This window comes from Asterias rubens, chromosome 8 (genome assembly GCF_902459465.1).
Source record: "Asterias rubens chromosome 8, eAstRub1.3, whole genome shotgun sequence".
NCBI lineage: Eukaryota > Metazoa > Echinodermata > Asteroidea > Forcipulatida > Asteriidae > Asterias > Asterias rubens.
In genome coordinates, this window is record NC_047069.1 from 17031634 (window position 1) to 17052420 (window position 20787).

The 20787-nt window shown below is 39.2% G+C and overlaps 2 protein-coding genes and 1 pseudogene across 2 annotated transcripts; all 3 read right to left on the reverse strand.

Annotated features, from left to right (window-relative positions):
* Positions 1 to 387: 387 nt before the first annotated feature.
* Positions 388 to 3978, reverse strand: LOC117294016 (annotated as a pseudogene).
* Positions 3979 to 11278: 7300 nt separating this feature from the next.
* Positions 11279 to 18273, reverse strand: LOC117294018. Its single transcript, XM_033776532.1, has 4 exons — positions 17829 to 18273; positions 14673 to 15377; positions 13143 to 13436; positions 11279 to 13020 (listed from the first exon to the last, which is right to left on the reverse strand). Exons 1-4 carry the CDS (start codon positions 18271 to 18273, stop codon positions 11279 to 11281), a joined length of 3186 nt encoding a protein of 1061 aa, XP_033632423.1.
* A 385-nt stretch (positions 18274 to 18658) lies between these two features.
* On the reverse strand, positions 18659 to 19309 carry LOC117294019 (glutamic acid-rich protein-like). The gene has a single exon (XM_033776533.1). It carries the CDS (start codon positions 19307 to 19309, stop codon positions 18659 to 18661), a length of 651 nt encoding a protein of 216 aa, XP_033632424.1.
* Between the last annotated feature and the right edge of the window lie 1478 nt (positions 19310 to 20787).

Consider the following 20787-nt stretch of genomic DNA (forward strand, 5'->3'; position numbering starts at 1 on the left):
AGCAGAACAATACAAACCAACTTCACAATTAATTAACAACAATGAGGGTAAAAACAGTTGCCATGGAAACAAAGTTTTTTATGTTTAAAGCGGAAATGCCTCTGACCATCAAATATGGTAAGTTAAAATCAAACAAACTTGTATAACAACAGTACACATCTGCAAGTACAATTTTTTGAAAACTCCTTGTGAAAATTAAGTCAAGTTAATTAACTATTAAAGTTTTAATTTGTTTACCTTATATCACCAACTCATTCGTTAGGTAATCATATCAGTAAACAAATTGAAATGTTTGTAACTTTTAATTGCATTTCAGTACAGACTTGATTTTTTCAGGTAGTGAAGTGATGAAGTAGCAGAACAATATAAACCAACATCCATGTTACCCTATGTAGATAAAGCTTCTGGGACTATTTCTAAGTTTCCTTCTCTGTAATCATCAACCAATCTGTATGAATACACCGCATCATCATTCTCATAAGTAATATTGTACCAGTCGGGAAAGCCAGGTACTTGACTAATGACCCTTCCTAAATACGAAACCTTGTCCATACCTTCTGATGCAAATGAGTGGTTAACAGTCTTACCAATAAGAAGTGGAATAGAAATGCTGTCTTGATCTTGGGTAACTTTTTGAATTGACTGTCCTGCACCAACAGATAATGCAGCGTCTATAAACTTAAACAAATGGTCCCTAACAATCTCCCATGGTTTCGGTTTACCTTGTTCAGTAAAGTCAAACTTTTTGTCTCCCTCAACAAACTGATTGAGTACTTCTCGTCTAAACTGAATTTGCTTTTTACACGCCTCATGTTTTTTTCTGTTAGTGGTGCATTCATTCATCTTTTCAAAGACTTTAGCTTGGCTCTGCCATAAACCAGCATCAACAATTAAACATGTTAAATCCTCTTTTCTCTTGACTTTATTTTGCTCTGAAACTTCCCTTTGCTTTTGTTTTTCTATTTGTTTTTTTACAAGCTCTTTGTGTCTTTGTTGATCTCTGTTTTTCATTTTTTCTCGCAGGTCCTTGCTGGAACTCATAGCTTCATTTACAATCTTCTCCAAATTTTCTGAGGAGAGGGAAGAAATATAATCAGCAGTCTTGTTGAAAACAAACATCACCTGTGCTTTATTAGCTATAGAACTAGAATTAGGTCTTTTTTTGAGTAAAAAAACTAGGTATCCAAACACTCGCTCTGGCAGTTTGTTGTGTTTAGGTGTAGATATTGTTTCCCCTTGAAAGGTTTCATCTTCTTTTAGCTTGTATAATTTCCCCCCTGGCAGATACTCTACTGTAACACGACTTATAAGCTGTTTTAATACAACAAGTGTATGATGCATCATGGAAATAACTATGTCGTCATGAATCCAAGGTTTTGAAAGTGAATCAAATATCTCATCTTATGTTATTAGTGTTTCTTGAAAACATGTTGTTTCACACCTCACAAACTCTGCTAATTTTTCATCCGATGAAATACAAGAATCAAGAAATGAATGTAACTTAGTGTAATGATCACACATTTCTAAAATGTGACCACAGTCCTCAGTTATTCGCCAAAGTGGTGCAGTTATTAATTTATTCAAAATTCCCAAAACTTTGCATCCAGCCAAAAACAGAGGAACCTGTATGTCAGCATGCACTACCTTTAATAGAGCATTACCTTGGCCATGAACATTATGAAAAAAATCGAAAATATGATCATGGATATGAAACACACATCCTCCTAAAAGAAAAATAACATTAAAGCGGTTTCCCCTGAAATTCTGTAAGTATCGCTGGTTAATGCCTTTGTTTACCATGTAGGTTTTCCATGCCCTGTGGCATCCACTTTTTTCGTCTGCACCTTTTGCCAAAGCTTTACACACATTCCTCACTAAACGGACGTACCGCTATCGGACCCAAAGATTTTAACACCAGACAATAAAACGGCACCAACTCTGTCTGAACCCAAATGGATACTTTCAAAAATTTTGAAAGATTTGCTAATTGTCTCAGCCATAGAAACTAATAAATGCAAACCACAAAAAAAATTGTTCATTTGAGATAATTTTGTTTTTGCAGATTTCGAGAAGTTGTTCCATCCTTTGATGTACAGTGGAAGGCATGACTGTCTGTAGGTTTCAAGAATACTGTTAAATTTTGCTTCAGTTGCAGCTCTGTCGCTCATTGTGTTTTTAATTTGACAGAGTATTTTATGACCTGTGTGTGCCGTTTCATTGTCTGGTATTGCCTCGCTACATACATTTGTTATATCATCAAGAATAACTTTAAAAGTATCAAGAGTGTCGTCTGCACTCTTTGATACAATTTCCCTAAGTCCAAGAACAAATGAACTCTCCTCATCAGACACTGTGTATGTCATATAAATATCGCCTTCTTTTGGCGTTTCATCCGTCCCTAGAGTCAAGTTCTGTTTTTCAGTTAGTTCTTGCATTTGATGTTGGGAGATGAGCAATCTTTCGTCATTCATGTGCGAGACTGTTCGGTCGGATGGTAGCTGATCAGCGGTCTTGCCTACCAGGTTTAAAACTGTTTCAATTGCCTTACCCACATTCTCAAAACTAATGTGGAGAGACAAAAGTTTGTAGACGCAAAGACGAGCTTGCGGACTATAGGACAGGTGGCCCTTATCATTCAGTTTCAACTGTTTTGCAACACCAGATTCTTTATCCTCCAGCAGACTCTTCAGATGTGCATTCGACTCTTTTAATTGCAGTATTTCTTCTTTGGCCAAGTTAAGCTCTTCCTCCAAAGTGTCAATGGTGGTCTCCGTGTCTGCAATGCTTCCCTCAATGGACTCATCTAGTTTTACAAATTTGTTCTTGAGACGTTCTTTCTCTAAACTTAACGAGCGCTTTGTTTTCTTAAGTGAGGAAACTTTTCGTTTTTCTTTGTCTAGTTTTGTGGAGACTTTATTTAGGGTGTCACGCTGTTCCTTAATCAGAGATGTTTGCCTCTTCTCTTTTTTGGTAATAACCTTCATTTTGCGAGGGGATGGTCTCTGCCTCAGTCGTTCGTTTTCTTCAGTTAGCTCATGGACCTCCTTTGCCAAGCTTTCGCTGACATCTTTCAAGGTTGCAAGTTCTGATGTGCTTGATGATGAAGAACTTGCCCCTGGCCCTGTTGGTCCCTTTGTGACAGCCACTGTATAGGGAGTCTCCTGCCACATCGTAAGTCTCTCAGGATGTGTGCTTTTATTCTTTAGGAAGCTTAGCCGTTCTGTTTTCAGCCGGTTCCACTGGAGTTGAACGGCAGCTTCACTTGGAAGATCAGTCACAGGCTTCTCCATTAGTTGTGCCAACCAAAGGACGACATCTCTCCATGTGATGCTCTTGTCTTGTTTCTTGAGTTGGTATAACTGGTGGACGTGCTTGTTAAGCAGAGTCGATGGCTTCTCATTCAGCTCCTCCCCTGTTCTTAGAATGGTTAAGTCAGCTTCACTTAGAAGCGGAGATGGCCCAGGGTTTTCTTCAACATCACCAGCCAAAAGAAGATTCAGCTGCATAAAGGGAATGATTGAAGTTTCATTCGGTTCATTCACGTTTCCACCCATGTCTGGTGCATATGGATGTTGAACGAAATCAACTGCCACCATTCCGATAAAAAGGAGGCAAATCATCACACCAACTGATGGACCAGACACATCACTCTGCCACTCATGTAACTGGCCAGCTTTCCTTGACGACTTGGATGGAGGCATTTTGAAGAGACCTACTCTTAGTTGCCATACATCAACAGAAACAGGCATTCTGAAAGATAATAAAAAAGGAAAAGAATTAGCAATGTCTAAGTTGCACTGTTTTCTTTAATATTTGAAGTTACAATAAATAAATACTTTGTAACAAATTTATCATTTGTAATGCACATCAAAATTAAGCTTTAATCAAATTGGCCTACACAATAGACTTGTTTGTAAAACCTTTTTTAAAAAAACGAATTGCTTGTAGGAGAGAAAAGGTCTATGCAAAACCAAAACAAATCGTAATGATTATTTAAAAAAAAAAAAAAAAAAATCAAAAAAAAAAATCAATTTTTTATAATATTTTCTCAATAATAAACAAATATAAATAAACAAATAAACATATAATTTAATACTAAACATTGGTCCCCTCTTATGAAATGTTAAATATATAGAAGATATTTCCCTTACCTTTAAATTATAAACATTTTAAAGCTCCACGAAATGTCCGCTAAAATTGTTACACACACAGCGTGCGTGAGCCGAAAGCCTACCGTGCTGCACGCAATTTTGACGGCAGTGAGTTACACGGACCGCTTCGCTACGTTCGGACTGCTTTATTTCGAATCCGATTGCGTGCACATTCAAATGAAAAAGTTTGATGGACAGATTGAACCTTAAAATTATCAAATTTAACAATTATTTTTGTGTAGGTGAACTATAAATATTTTAATTTCAAGAAACAAAACTTACCGTTTTGAAGATTCTACGGAAACACGAAAAAAATGACCGATTTTGATCGGAACTTTCGTCGATGGTAGCTTGTCTTTTCTTCTTCACATAGGACGCTTGGGCACTCACATTTACCCACAATCCTTTGCAATGCAAGTGTTTTCCCCTAGCGCGAAAAGGGGTTGAGGCAAAAAAAATTTTGTGCAGGGTTTCGTGACATGCGCAAAGGAGATGTGCAGTTGCCGATTTCGGTCTCTATTATTAGTAGGGACTGCACATGAATTTTGGGAATTATGTTATGTTGTTTCAAACTTGCCTTTCTGGAAAGAGTGATTGATTCTGATTAAAGATCCCTTTGAATGGGGTCAATAGGTTACCTGGTTGCGAAGTTATGACCTTTTGAATGTTTTTTGAATTATGGCAATTATGTAGCCATTTCCCAATGCATTCAACTGTTTTGTGTTAGCCTAATTTTGATTGTTTACAACTAGTTTTCATAGTAAACAAAGTAGTAAACAAAATAAAATTGATATAACTTCTAAACTATAAGTCATAAGACCTCCGTATTTGTTATACTGGCTACTAATTAGTTGGTCATCATGATCACATATTAACGTAATCTTTTGCCCAAATGGTCGTTGCCATGGTAACGACAAGACCAAATTGTTTATTTGTTATGAGTTTACGACCATTTTAAGGTATGCCAGTGAGATTTTAAATTTATAGATTTTGTGTAAACACCTATTTATTTCATTGACTCAAATATAAGAAACATAGGATGCTCCATATTCGTTATATTTCTTGTTTAATTTGTTTACCTCATTTATTTTTGTTTACTTTGGGAAAAACACAGTAAACAAAGTAGTAAACAAAATCAAATTGATTTAACTTCTAAAGTATAAGTCCAAAGACCTCCATTTTTTTTATACAGGCTGCTAATTAGTTGTTCATCATGATCACATATTAACGTAATCTTTTGCGCAAATGCTCGTTGCCATGGTAACGACAAGACCAAGATGTTTATTTGTTGTGAGTTTACGACCATTTTAAGGTATGCCAGTGAGATTTTAAATTTATAGATTTTGTGTAAACACCTATTTATTTCATTGACTCAAATATAAGAAACATAGGATGCTCCATATTCGTTGTATTTCTTGTTTAATTTGTTTACCTCATTTATTTTTGTTTATTTTGGGAAAAACACAGTAAACAAAGTAGTAAACAAAATCAAATTGATTTAACTTCTAAAGTATAAGTCCAAAGACCTCCAGTTTTTTATACAGGCTGCTAATTAGTTGTTCATCATGATCACATATTAACGTAATCTTTTGCGCAAATGGTCGTTGCCATGGTAACGACAAGACCAAGATGTTTATTTGTTGTGAGTTTACGACCATTTTAAGGTATGCCAGTGAGATTTTAAATTTATAGATTTTGTGTAAACACCTATTTATTTAATTGACTCAAATATAACAAACTCAGGACACTCCATATTTGATATACTACTTGTTTTATTTGTTTACCTCATTTAATATTGTGTATTTTTAAATGAAACAAGTAAACAAAGTAGTAAACAAATTGAATTCATATAAATGTTGAAGTATACATCTAAAAATCACCAAGTTTAGTTGTGGTATTACAAACTGTTTGTACTATCAATATTAAACCAACTTGCTCCTCTTCTGATATAGCTTATTGCCATAAAAACAGTGGTAAATAACAATAAACAAAGTAGTAAACAGAGTAGTACACAAATTGAACGGCATATAACTTTTAAAGTACAAGCCCGAAAACCACCAAGTTTAGTAGTTGTACTATCAAATGTTTACACTTTAAATATGAAACTAAATCATTTTTCTTCTAGCTATTATGAGGATCAACTTAAGACTATTTCAGTCTCTTTTCATGTCAGTCTTACTGTATGGTTGTGAGACATGGAAGATCAATGAACACGACAACAAGAAACTAGACACATTTCAATTCAAATGTTTGAGAAGGATACTGCAAATCAGATGACCTTATGTTATATCCAATGATGACATACTCAAGAAAACCAAATTGAAAAAGATAAATGAAGAAGTAAAACAAAGGAGGTGGAAATGGATCGGCCATGTTCTACGAATAGACGATAACTGCCACTGCATGACAGCACTAACATGGCTTCCAGAAGGTAGGCGTAAAGTAGGGCGCCCAAAAGCAAAATGGCGACGAACAGTGGAGAAAGAAAGACACTGGGATGGAAATCTTGGAACGAAGCCAAGACTATAGCCAGGGACAGGGTGCACTGGAGAAGAATACTTGCAGTCTGAAGAGGATAGGTGAGGTGGTGATAGCTATTGCCATGAAACATTGGTAAATAAGGTGCTTGTTCAATGTGATAATTATACAAAGTGTCACAAATGTTCTTTTGTAAACATTGACTTTGTACGTATTCCTATTAAAGCAGCATTCCGAAAATAAACATCTACTGTTGTCATTTGTTATTGATGTATTATTTGAAATTGCCTATCAAAATAAATCACACTATTTACAAGGTAGACAATAGTTTGTGTACTGCTGATTATATCAAAATAGACAATGACTTGTCCTTGTAGTCATCTACTAAACGCAGAGAATACACTTTTGGATCATCATTATATTTTATGTTGAACCAAGAAGGGAATCCTGGCACTTGGCTAATCACCTTTCCAATGTAGCTTTGGTCTCCCTCTTCTGTGGTCCATATATGTTTTACTGTCTTACCAACTAAAAGAGGAATGGTTAGGATATCGTTGTCTGGTGTTTTTTTGAACTGAAACAGACTCGGCAACACTCTTTGCAGCATTAATTAGTTTAACAAGATGAGATTTTACATCAGCCATTGGTTTGTTTACTCTCTTTTTTGAACCCTGAGTAGTTGTTGTAAAAGTAAAACCTTTATCCCCGTCCATATATTGGTTTAAAACTTCCCTTCGAAATCTAATTTGTTTTTTGATAGTTTCAAATTTCTTATTGTCACTATCCTGAGAATTTAGATACTCATCAACCTGCTCATTAGTCTGGAATAGCCCTGTGTCGACAATATCATTAGTGAGATTTTCTTTTTTATTCAGAGCTCGCTGACGACTTTCAGCCATAGCTTTAGCTGAAGCCTCTTGTTTGGATTTCCAGTATTCATTGATTTTGTCTTGTCTGGCTTTTGCCACAGATTTTGATTTACTTCTTTGTGATTTAACAAGATTGACCAATTTTTCCAGCTCCGCCTCTGTCTTACCATCTATAAATGCACCTGTTTTGTTGAAGGTGTACATTACCTGTGCCTCATTTGCAGCAGCACTTGCATTTGGTCTTTTTTCGTTAAAAAATCGAAATATCCAAAAACACGCTCTGGCAGTTTGTTATGAAGAGGCACAGATATTGTTGCCTGTCTCTTTTCTTGATCATCTTTAATCATGTCAAATTCCCCACCTGGTAAATAATTAACACATACACGTTTAAATAATTGTAGCAATGTGAGCAATGTGTGCTGTAGCATGGATAAAACAATTTCATCATATGGCCCTGGACTTAACACTGCCTCATACACTTCATCTTTTTCGATGTATACATCATCAAAAAAATTGATTCGACCATACGCGAAGTCTGCAAGTCTGTCTGCGTCTTGTGTCACTTTTTCTAGAAATTGAACCAGGCCTGTGTATATTTCGCACAAATCTAAAATATGGCCATCCTTTTCAGTTACTCGCCACAATGGAGCACTGATGGCCTTATTAACGATGCCCAAGACCTTGCATCCTGCAACATACAATGGTTCTTTGGCATCTGCTAATAGGGCCTTCAATAAACCATTTGTGGTCCCATGAACAGTACCCAAAAACTCCTTAATGTGATTAATCAGATAATATACCCGGCCACCAAACATGAATACAACATTAAAACGATTTCCACGAAATGGCAGAAAGAATGTCTTTGACAAGTTTACACCATGTTTATACACCTTCCAGTGCCGATGACAGCCATTCTTTTCATCACCACCACGAGACAAGGCTTTGCATGCATTTTGCACTAATCTTATGCATCCACTTGCAGTATTAAAAACATGTATGCCAAATTCAGCAGTGGCACCTACTTTCTTGCCATCTAGAAAATTACTTTCAAATGTTTTAAATGATGCTGAAACAGCATCTGCCATAGAAGTCAACAGATGAAGACCGCAAAAAAAATTGTGCATTTCTGTTAGTTTGGCTTTGGCTTCATCACTGAAATTTTCCCAATTTTCTTTATAGAGCACAAGGCATTCCTCCCTATATGTTTGCAACATTTTGTTAAATAAAGATTCTGTCGCTGCTCTGTCGGACATGGTGTTTCTGATCTGACAGAGCACTTTGTGTCCAATGTTGTTGCCTGCTTTGGCCTTCTGGCAAATATCTGTTATGTCTGTTAAGGTTTCTTTTAATGTGTCTAGTGTGTGTTGGGCCGACTTGGAAGCCATTTGTCTAAGGCCTAACAAATAGGCTTCTCTGTCCTGGTCCGTGATAGCATATGTCATAAAGATTTCGGCGTTCTTCGGAGTCTCATCAGTTTGAATTGTTGTGTCTTTATTGGTAGTCTTGTTAGCAATGGATGCGACCTGAATTTGTGAAATGAGTGTTCGATCTTTATTCATGTTGCGAATTGTCGACTCGCTCGGAAGCCTATCATACTTGAGGCCGCACATATTTAATACAGACGCTATAACATCACTGACGTTTGCAAAAGAAACATGTTTGGAAATTAAATTCCAAACACACTTATGTATAAGTGGAAGAAAGCAACGTTTCTCAGAGTCATAGAAACTGATTAGCCGGTCTTTAGATTCAATCAGCTCTCCTGTGAGTTCGTCAACTCGTCCCATCAATTGATCTACCTTTTCCTGAAGAATTACAACTTTTTCACGTAGCTTAGCATTGTCATCCTCTAGTTCTACAGTATATGACTCATGCCAGTCAAGGTCCCCTTTCGTCTTTGCTACCTTAGCCTCGGATTCAAATTCTGAAGTCAAGTTGCGGTTCCGTCTTTTAGTTTTCTCTAGTCGATTCTCTAACTTGGCCTTTTCTTTTTCTAAACACTTGGAATGTTCTCGTTCAGAATGAATTTTGAACCAGTGATCATGCTCTCTTCGTTTCATTAATTTCTGAGTATGGGGTGAGGGTCGCTGCAATAAATCTTCTACCTGTTGTTGCAAGTCTACGTTTTTTTTAGTGAGAGTTTCATTTGCTTTCAGTAGCTTATCAATTTCTGCTTTGTCGACGCTGACCTCAAACAGAGATTGTGGAGTACTGGATGTTGATTGTGGGGTACTGGATGTTGAAGCTTTAGGTGGTTTTGTAGAACTTGGTAGAAGATAGTCGGTCTCCTTCCAAATTTCCATCTCTTCTTCGAAGCCACTTTTGCCTTTGTTTTTGTTTTTCTTTGTGTAGGTGGACATTTTGTGCCCCTCTACTCAAAAACTGCACTACTCCCCTCTCTGCTGTGTGCACATTAACTACACAACCAATGAACCAATCGTTTTCATAGGCTACGGCTACCCATTCACCTTGAGCCCTGAACTCATAAGAATGATAATTTTCAGCAGTATCTGGTTTGGCATTACCTGTTTTTTGCTTCTTTGTTGCAGGCATTGATGATGAGGGAGAGTCACTATTTCCAGTCATATTAGTACATGTTTTTGTTTGGGAGTGGGAGTTATTTATGTTTAAACCTATGGCCAAATCACCTCTTGTGTCAAGAACTGCCTTTAGATCTGACACAAGGGTTTCCAAGTCTTTTTTCCCAAACACAAGACGCTTGTCTACTACACCTAGTATAGTATTAAGATATCTTATCTCGTCCTTAATTATCTCAAGTTTCTCATTACACCTTACAGGTTGGGATATGACATTGTTAACATCATCTGATGTAATGCAGGGGCCACCATGTTTTCTTACTTTTGCAACTAGTGTTTGTTTTGCTTCAATTTTTGCAGCTTCTTTGTCTTTCATTTTTCTGCTTGCTTCTTTCATGCGCTCCTCTGTTTTCCTCACTACCTCCCTCTCTGCATCTCTGTGCTTTTGCCTAAGTGCGTGACTTTTTTCTCTGGCAGTGTGTAGCAATCGTGACTGGTCATCACATGATTTTGAGGACAGCCACTTTGAAATTGTCTTGTTGGTTTTCACCATCTGGATGCTAGAGTGATGATGCAAAGAGGCATATCTACGGCGGAATTGACTATAGTCTAGGTTGCCAAACTCATACTCTGAAACTAGATTTGTCACCTTACAATGTTTCATCTTATCTCTTAGCTCATCATCTGGCTCACTTCCATAAATACCCCCTTCAAGGAAATCGTTAAGTTGTCTCTTTGTAACTTCGACAAATCCACCCATAATTTTCTCTAAAACACTCTTAGTCAAATCTGAATTGGATTCTTGCTCTTTATATAAACTTCCAAACACCACATCTTGCTTAACTGCAAACTCTGGAAACAGACAGACACCTTCCTTCAAAAGTTCTGAACCATCCTGGCACCAGTCCTGAAACTTCTTCAACATGGCCTGGATATACTTGTATTGGTCTAAATAATGTACATTGCTTTGCAGCAAGTTCCAAAAAGGACCAGTGACTACATAATAAATTATACCAAGAGCTCTTTCAATGGCATTTATCTGTGGGCAGTTGCAGTCTAAAAGAACACTTTCCAACTTCATGTTCAGGGGACCTTTGTATTCATGTAAAAATGTGGATATGTGGTCACGATGAAAATACAAGCCTGCAGCACCTTGAAAGAAATTATTAAAACGGTTCATCCTGAAGCTTGTAATAAAGGATGGCTCATTCAGCGTTTCAGAGCAGAAAGCATCCCATTGAGCTTAGCAACCGTTCTTCTGATCCCCTCTTGGTCCTAGTACATCACAACCTGTTCGGATGTATCGAGCCCCAGACGACTCACCTGAGGAGTTAAATCTGCTGAACTTTGCACTAGCATCCCTGCCCAGACCGTGGCCCATGTCTTTAACCAGTTCCTTCTCACACATTTTCAAAACACTTTCACATGTGTTTGATAGCCCAAGAAGAAAGTGGGCATTGCAAAACAAAAAATGCAAATCTATCGAGTCCTCGCCCAGAAGACTTTCAGGGTAGGACTGAAGCTGGCTATTGAGTGATTTGTTTACACTAGATCTGTCCGACATTACAGCAAACATATTTCCCACCATACGTTTAAAGACCTCATCCTTGTCATTGTCACTTATGATGTCACTTAGCTCATCCATCATGGCAATGACATTATCTAAAAGTGTAGTGCCGTCTTCTACTGCAACAGATGAAAACCCCCCTGATAATGTCTGTCCCGTCTGTAAGGTTACCTGTTGTCCGATAATTTTGTTGCCATCTCTTGAGGTTCCATCACCATGCAGATCCCACCTTTCTGAAGAAAGCATACATTCTGCAACTTGAAGCTTGCTTAATACTTGTGCCCTGTCAACCATATTATTTGCTGTTGCAGCAGACGGGACACTATCAATATTTTCTTTGTTGAATAGCCATTTACAAACTGTTCCAAGAACACCCCCTACCTTGGTCGTTGGAATATAATATTCGCAACACAGCTCCATCACACACTTTTCTACATTTTCTTTGAATGGCCGTCCCTGCCCCTCCCCTCTTAGCTCTATTTGGTCAGAGACCAACATTGCATGTTGAAAGTCTAAACTTGCATATTCAACCTTTAGATCCTTCAAGTCTTTTTGCAGTTTTTTGTTCCCGTTAATTATTGACAAAACCAATTTTGTTTGAGCACTCATCTTCCTTTGCAAACATTTAATCTTACCCTTCAACCTTTGAACTTCCACTGATTTCATAAGTAATTCTTTGTTTCTGATTGTGTTCTCTTTTTGTTGAAGACGCAGTTTTTTTCTTCTCAGGCTTTGATACGTGGCACTTGATTTCAAAGTTTTCAACACATCTGTTTTTTCTTTCAACTTAATTTTCAATCCCTGCACTTCCAATTCAATAGCTTTGATCTTCGTGCTATTGGAATGCAGATTTGTCTCAAGATCTTGCACAAGTTTTTCCATCCCATTAATGGTATCTGATTTTTCCTTACACAGACCTGTAAGAATGTCTACTTTCTCCTGAAGGTCTCCTTTTTCTTTTGTTAGAGATTTTAGTATTGCATCTTTCTTTTTTCCATCCTTTTTTTCTTTCTCAGTGGAAGTACATTCCAGTTTACTTATTTTACTACTTGAGGTGGTAGTATTACTTACTCTACTTTTACTTACATTACTTTGACATGTACCATTATCTACATTACTTGCCTCCAATACAGGCACTACATTCACTTCTATTACCGTGTCAAGAAATTCATTGGCTGCATTACTTCTTCTCTTAGATTTGTTGAGTTTTGTGTACGTCAACCTAGTTTTTTTAAGTTCGGTTCTTATCATCTGTTCTTGGTACCTATTGGAATATAAATGGTTCACAGCTGAAAATACTTCACTTCCAAAAGCGCTTGCCAATTCTAGAAGAATTCCTCGGGACAAGAGATCATCACGCTGCATCGGTGGACTGTCCAAGGAGAGGCGGGTTATGTCAGCTGCATCACATCTTGGACCTGAAAATATGAAATACAAGATAGAAAACTTAATTTAATTTAATTGGAAAACAACAAGATAAAAACTAAAATTGTAGGTAGGAGCCTTCAGTGAAGATAACAAAATATTATACAACACTCACCTAATAAGTTGAGATTGATAGCTTGGCAGTAGAAGGTTTGCCGATCAGGTGCTTGAAGTGCAAGAACACGATTTACAACTGATTCGATTAGATGCCTACACTTAGCCGAGGGGTAGTTTGGGAAAAGCTTTCCCATCCAGATGACAACATCTTTCCATGATATTTGATAGTTGACCTTTAATGAGTACAGTTGAAGAAGTAGCTGATGTGTTGGCTCTAACTTTGGTATGTTTGGGCGCCGTCCACGACCTGCTGCTACAAAGATTGACTTGAGCAGTGCACCATTTCTGTCATCTGTTCAAATAAAAAAAAGAACGTATTAAAATTCAAATATTTTTGCGCTGTGTTTGATCGTTTTGAATGTCACTCAAAGGCCCAACAAACTTACTAAGAAAATGAGAACAAAAAGGAAACCAGCTGATCAGGGGGAAAGGTGCATGCCTGAATGTGGTCTAATGAAGACTATTAAAAACAATTAGGAGCATCTGAGGGCAAACTTTTTCTATGTTTACGAATATAGCAAGAAATGTTCACTCACTCAGTGTGATTTTGGTTTTTCACGTTATTGGTAAAACACGATAAATGCGTTCGCCATGACACAGTTTTCATGAAAATAACGTAATATTGGCACAATTTAATCAATTAAATGTTTGAAAAACAAATGTATGGAAACATGCACAAACTTAGGCTCACTAAACAAGAGGGTATGCACAGAACCGGGGTAAACTGAACTTTGTGAATTTTAGTTTGCTCCCGCGTCTCCCCCGAAATTTTTTAACGCCATCTTAGAACTCATCTTTTGTACACGAGACTCGGACCACCCGTTAGATGTTTTTTTTTTATTATTTCCTGTACAAATCCATTATGTTGACAGGTTCTGATTGCTTTTGATGGATTTAGTTCAGTAAAGCCTTCTCAATCATAAGTGACATGGAGTCAGGCATTGTAAAACAGAGTACATGTATGTCTAACTCCCAATGTTTGTGTTTTCTCTGTTGATTCTACTGTAGAAATAATAAACACTTCAAAAACCTGAAGTTGTACACTGCCTTTGAATCCTCACCCCTGTACTCTTTGTATGACCGTGAAATTTTGTAAACTTTGGATGGCCCCTGAACGAATACATTTCCTAAATGAAACTGGATGTGCACTGGTTATTTTTAAGCATTTCTGTTTACCTCAAAGCGCCAGTCATCTGAACTTCTGTATGGTTCCAGTGCAGGTTTCCGCAGGTGCGATGCTTTAAAGGTGTTCGATACATTCAGGCAGTCGAAGAATTTGTCAAAAAACTCAACAAATATCTCGGTTGACTTTGTCTCCAACTTTCCCTGTGTTCTGAATGCATGCACCACTGTGCTACTCCAAACCTGAAGTTTGAAAGAAACAGAACAATTTTCAGTGTGGAAATTTTTGAATAAATATGTAAATGTAGCCGCGATCCAGGCACGGATCCAGGGGGTGGGATTTTGGGGTCAACCCCCCCCCCATAAAACAGCTTTTGTTATAAAACATAAAGAAGAAAAACCTGACCCAACCCCAACTCAAGGAAAACAATGGCCTCCCACATGCATGGATACAGTTGGTCACTGCTGACACCTGTACTCGGGTAGTATCCAACTGGTGCATGGAGTGAACTGAAAATTCCTAGAACCATGAGGACAAGCACATGACTGGCCACTGCCGGCTCCGACTCCCCACGACATTTCCTTTCAAAATCGGCCACCTCATTTGCTAAACTTCCCACATCGGTAAACCCAATTACCTTTCCCGACCTCACTGAAAAGGCCAGACCCGCCTTGACTTTCATCTCATCAAACAGCAATGAAACATTCCTCTCATGAACCGGGCAAGACAAAATATCTTGCACAACCCTGTTGAGCATCGCTGCATTAAACTCGGTTGTTGGATCGGCAAAGTGGGTATATGGATGCAGTGTGCTTGGATGAGGCAACTTCAAAAACCCACTCTGCCGAAGAAGATTATAAGAAGTTGAAGATTTACTTTGAAGGGCAATGCACCAACGTATGATTGCTGGGTGCCAGCGCATCTGCTTGCCCTTCGCAATGGCTTCTTTTTGTTGTTCCCACAACAAATCAGCTGCTGACCCCTTCTCAATGGTGTTTCCGAGACCTTGTTCACACTCAGCAAAGGTTGACTTTAGTTGGTCATTCTGCTCATCAGAGACACAAAACGCCTCTCTTGTCATCAACTCCGAGACTTTCTCCTGAAGCAGAACTGCCAAGCGACGAGATCGTAATGACTTGCCAGAGAAACCCACTCTTTAAATGACTTTGCCGCAATCTCTCCAGCATCGACCCGTTTACATCCCTCACATTGCCTCTTATCGAACAACGCTACCTCGATGTTGCAGGAAGCTTTCTTCTTCTTCAGATGCTTTCCTCACCATTTCTTAAGCATCACTTCACAGGGCTTGCAAACAAAGGGTGGATGCAAGTCGGCGTCGTCATCACTGGGATTAAGAGCAGTGATAAGCCCTCCCATTGATTCTTTTTGTCTTTTATTTATAATTCTTGTAAACAACTGTTCTTGCTTACTTGTCAGTGGAATTTTGTCTGACACGGTCAACAATTGTTCCAGTTCTTTTGCATGCTGGCATGGTGCTTGGCAAGCCCCAACTAGGCCTACTTGTGAAGATCCAGCTTCAAATTCGTCTGCAGGTTCACCTTCCCTCTCCTCCTCAGCCCCGGCGCTAGAATCGCTATCCACTCTCTTTCGCTTTCCCCGACTTGTCTTTGTCCTGTGAACCCGGCTTTACCTTTCGATCCAACGTGATGGTGGAAAGTCTTTCCCGTTTTCCGGTACGATGTTAGGCAGACAACGCAGGTTGCACACAGCTGTCGATCGCTAACATTATCACGCTCAAAACTAGTCAAAAAACACTTCGAAACATCATCCAAATACGTGGTTATTTTATGAAATCGAGAACTTTTCTTTGTATAGCAAACGACGCACCCGGGCCCCGCCATTTTTAGTGCACGGCGTCCCTAGTTTCACGCATGCGCTTTAAACACGCTTTGGTGTTGTTGGCAAACTATGACCGAGCGAGGGCGCTAAATTAGATTTCCTCCTATATAACACCGTGAGGGAGGTGCAGGGTACCTTATCCTTCCCCCTACACAGTAATCTATACCATTAAATGTTACAGGTAACAATATCTTTGGCCATGATTCAAAGCATAGAATAAGCAATAAACAGTTTCACAAACCGCAAATTCCTTAAGTGGTTTTGGTACTTTTCACGACTGGGAGCACTGGGTTGTAGCCTTGCATATAACATTGTTCTGTGTAGCAGTTTCTTCTTACAACCATTCTGTGTAGGTAGAACAAGTGATGGTTTTTGGGCATAGCACATACTATCTTTTTAAACCTAGAGAGCCAAACAAATGTCTGCTCACAACTCAAGGTGTTATCGGATTCTTTTAGATGATCATTTGGGTTATACAGAAGCTTACAATTTGGATCAACATGGTTGCGAATATGCAGTCTGTCGATGCACTTGTCTACGGATAACCACATGTCGCACCATGGTGAAGGTAGAGGAAGGCGCTTTCTTGCAACACACATGTTATCAACATGACACATGTTGTCGTATACGATAGACGGTGAACACCATTCACTTGGAGGCAGTGTGGTCAAATGTATTCTGAGCCATGCAAGGAGGATCACAAAAACTTGAGAAGGTGATTCAGAGCTGCAAATAAAAAAAGCCACAATTAATAAAACCAAACACAAACAAAAACTCTGCTGCAGACATCAAGTAAAAGTGTATTTTGAATTGTTTTTTTAATCTGCCGCTACAACCCTATGCATTCTTCTCCAACTAAATTGGTTAAGACACTGTGCTTCATTCTGCTTCTGATTTGCTCATCTTGAACATCAAAGTAACGTCCATTGGGCAAGAAGTCTGCAAGCTGTCTCGCGGTAACAATTTGAAACTCGGTGAGCAGGTTATGAAGTGTTTTTGTCACTAGGTCCCGATTCTTCTGAGTAGCTTGATCAACGGCCTTGAACAATGACTCAAAAAAATATCTTTTGTTATGTCGTAATTGGGAATGAATGAGATGCAGTCTCTGTCCAATAGTCTTGATGGATCTTCCGCAAACTCTTTCAGTTTTTCATTCATGTGTGTGATGGGCCGGTAGAAATCAAGGTACTCCATTTTGCTTTGGACCAAGATCCAGTAAGGGCCTGTCAAAACATAGAACATTATTCCAAGGGTGATCAACAAAGCATGAATTTCTTCAAACTGTGCATCTGCCAGATTGAGATTGAGGGATGTTTTGTAGTTGGTAAAAAAGTCCACTACCTGACTACGATGGTGAAAGGACGTCAATAAACTTAACCATGTCTTCTTCAGACCCAATTGAAAAGGGTTTGTCAAAAAACCGAGAGTAGTTGAAACTGGGGCGGAAATATCGTAATTCACCAGTAATGGTATGCCTAAGAACTAGTCCAAATGATACATTAAGCTTGACCCTAGTTCTTAACTCTTGAAATACAATACGTAAACCCTGATCTATAGAAAACCCTTCACCAACAACCTCCGAACCAACCAATCTAAAATTGTAAGTATCTTGTATACGCCGTCCAGTATTGTGATGTGTTCTCAATGAACGCCAATGCTGGACGGCACCTTCAAAAAGTCCGTGATCTTCCACCCCATTACCTGGAAACTCGAGCGGATCTTCTCGCAGTGGGTCTTTTGGCGGCTCTGTGTCGGCTGGAGGTTCTTGAGGGGGCTCTGGGTCGGCTGGAGGGTCTTGGGGTAGTTCTGGGTCGGCTGGAGGTTCTTCATGGGGTGGCTCTGGGTCGGCTGGAGGTTCTTGGGGTGGCTCTGGGTCGGCTGGAGGTTCGTGGGGTGGCTCTTGGTCGACTGGAGGTTCTTGAGGGGGCTCTGGGTCGGCTGGAGGTTCTTGAGGGGGCTCTGGGTCGGTAGGGGGGTCTGGATGCTTCAACCTTATGTGACGCCGTAGATTGTCTTTTCTAGAAAAGCCTTTGTCGCAAACAGGACACTTAAAGGGTTTGTGTTTTGAGAGTTTGGGTAGTGCAACCGGCTGCTGGACCTGTTCTATTTGTGTTGAGTTTGCATGCACTCTCTCATGCCTCCTCATGTTGAATAGTTTATTGAAACGTTTACCGCATTTGGGACTAACAAATGGATTTGTCTTAGGGAAGCCATCAAAAATAAAATAGGCGGCGTCCTGCATCCCGCCGCAGCGCTCCCGCGAAGCGCCGCGATTGTGTTTTTGATGCGGCACTCGTGCGGCCCAACTCCAAGGGCCAGCTCATTAAGCAAGTCAAAGCAGTTGCGTTTCATAGTTGAGGAGATCACTTGTGTTGCAGCCCCGGGTGTGATGACCAGTAATCCTTGTAGCAGTTGATTTTAACAAGGCCCATCAGTACATGGATCCCGAACCAGGCTCTTACTTCCTGAAGGGTGGTCTTTACTTTACGACTAGAAGTTAGATTGATGTTGGTCCATTTGACCACCATCAGTCAGAGGGATACCGGAAAGAATTTCAAGAAGTAGTTGATGGGTAACTTCTTTTTCCTAAAGGTTGGTCCAGCGGGTTGTTTTCCCTTGAAGTCTCGGATGCTGATGTGTTCCAGGACTCTTGTCCAGCCTTCCTCATCTGGGGCATGATCGCCTTGGTAAGCAGATGGCGGGTCTGGATCATTATCCGAGTCTGGCTCAGTGACTCTTTTCTTCCTTGGCCGTTTTTTGCAGGACTTTCCTTGCTGCTTGGATGGTCCAGCACCTCCCTCATCCTCACTGCCATCATCTCTCACTTCCTCTTCTTCGGATTCCTGGTGCTCTGTCTCATTCGCCTCATCATCCTCCACATCCTCTGATCCTCCATCCTCCTCCATATCCTCACTGGCCACTGAATCCTCCTCTTCACACCAAGGAAACATCTCTCTTGCCTGAGCCATGGCCCTGTCAATAAACTCTTCCTCTTTTGACTCGGATGTTTCCACCAAGGCCCTGAAGCCTCTCGACATGCTTAAACCTGCCTGCCTTGTACTTTCTCTTATAGCATTCCTCATGTGCTGTTCTTCTTCTCGAAAAGCTTTCTCGTTCAGAGCAGCAAGGCTAGGACGTGGAACCTTTACTTTCCCCTTTCCTTTCTTCTTTCCTTGCACCATCTTTACTCCTTCATCTCTGCTCGAACATAAACTTCTTATATTTACTTCTTGGCAAGTTTGGCCTTGGGTTTGGCAGAAGTTGAGGGGTGCTTTGCTACTTTTCCAGCAGTAGTGGGTAGTTCACGGCTGTTCAGATCGCTTAATACCGGAAATCTTTTGTCTATTTAAAAACAATAGAGGGCGCTTTGAGATCGAAGGTCGTTTTGGCTTTGAGCGTCATATGAATATTCATGAGATCATTGTTCGCTAACAAAACCACCCTCACCACGTACACCCTATAGAGCCAGGCCTGTTGGACTGTTCTATTATATTAAAGGGGGTACTAGCTGTACCATCTCACCGTAATGCTTTAAAACAAAACAAAAAAGAGCCAGAATACCTCTGATTATATTTTACTATATTGCAGTGACGTCATCAATCAAATGTCGTACAATTGTTGCTTTATCTAGAAAACCAAATCAACTAACAGTACTTTCTCTTCAGTTATTGCTCCCCGAACACCCCTTTAAAAATAATAGATCGATCTACATGGCTTAAGTAATCGGTTGCTACGTAGTTTTCCTATCTAATCGTATGCAGGTCGAGTTGGTCAAACCTAGAGAAATAGTTCGCCCGGTGGATTTTCTCATGTAAAAAAACCACCATAAATCACGTTTTAACAAACGTATATTTGAAAACTGAGCTCATGGGTGGCATTATTATACTATAAAGGTTAACTTGAAAGAGACAGGCATTCCCTTTCATCGGCGATTGATCAAAATGTGGTATTTTTTACTTCGTCTCTCGACGTATTTTTTCAGAAAATGTAAGTAGATTACGCTGCCGGAGAATTTGCTCAACATTACCCACCCAAATTCCCGAATTTGATCAAGAACTCGGTCAACTAACATTAAAGTTGTTTTAGAATAATAGAGATGAGTATCCGTAGTTCCTATATTCGAAGTGCTTTTATTTAATAGTAAAAGGGAAAACATGCTTAATGGTACGTTTTTGAGCGTCAATGGAAGACGTTTTCATGTCGCCATTTTGGTTGCATCCTCATGACAACATTTCGCATGGGACGTCGCTCGCGCGCTGCATGCATGCTAGCTCTGCTAGGCTCACCAATTTCCCAACTGCAATTTGTTTTGACTAAGAAAACATGACATGGAAAAGGAGTCTTTGATGGCATTATGTTGAATAGCTGCTTTATTTACATTCATACCGATTATTATTTAATTTTGTTCGGTTTCTCACAACAATATTACAAATTTAAATAACTACTGAGAATGTTAGCAGTTTTTATAAATTATAACAAACATGACAAATTCTGAAATGTATGACCAATGTTTTATTAGGCCAACCTGCAATGTTTTTGCCACACAATTATTTTCCTTCAACATAACATGTTTTTAGCTTCATCATTATCCACTGTAATAGCAAATAATTAGGCAAACAGTTGTGGTAAAAACATTCAACATCCACAAATATATTGGAAA

Coding starts and splice junctions, on each gene's coding strand:
- LOC117294018 (XM_033776532.1), bottom strand. CDS start 18,273: ATGAGGAGGCATGAGAGAGTGCATGCAAACTCAACACAAATAGAACAG. Junction 15,378..17,828: donor AGATCCGCTCGAGTTTCCAG/GTAATGGGGTGG, acceptor GTCGCTTGGCAG/TTCTGCTTCAGGAGAAAGTC. Junction 13,021..13,142: donor TATCAATCTCAACTTATTAG/GTGAGTGTTGTA, acceptor TCATATTTTCAG/GTCCAAGATGTGATGCAGCT.
- LOC117294019 (XM_033776533.1), bottom strand. CDS start 19,309: ATGGTGCAAGGAAAGAAGAAAGGAAAGGGGAAAGTAAAGGTTCCACGT.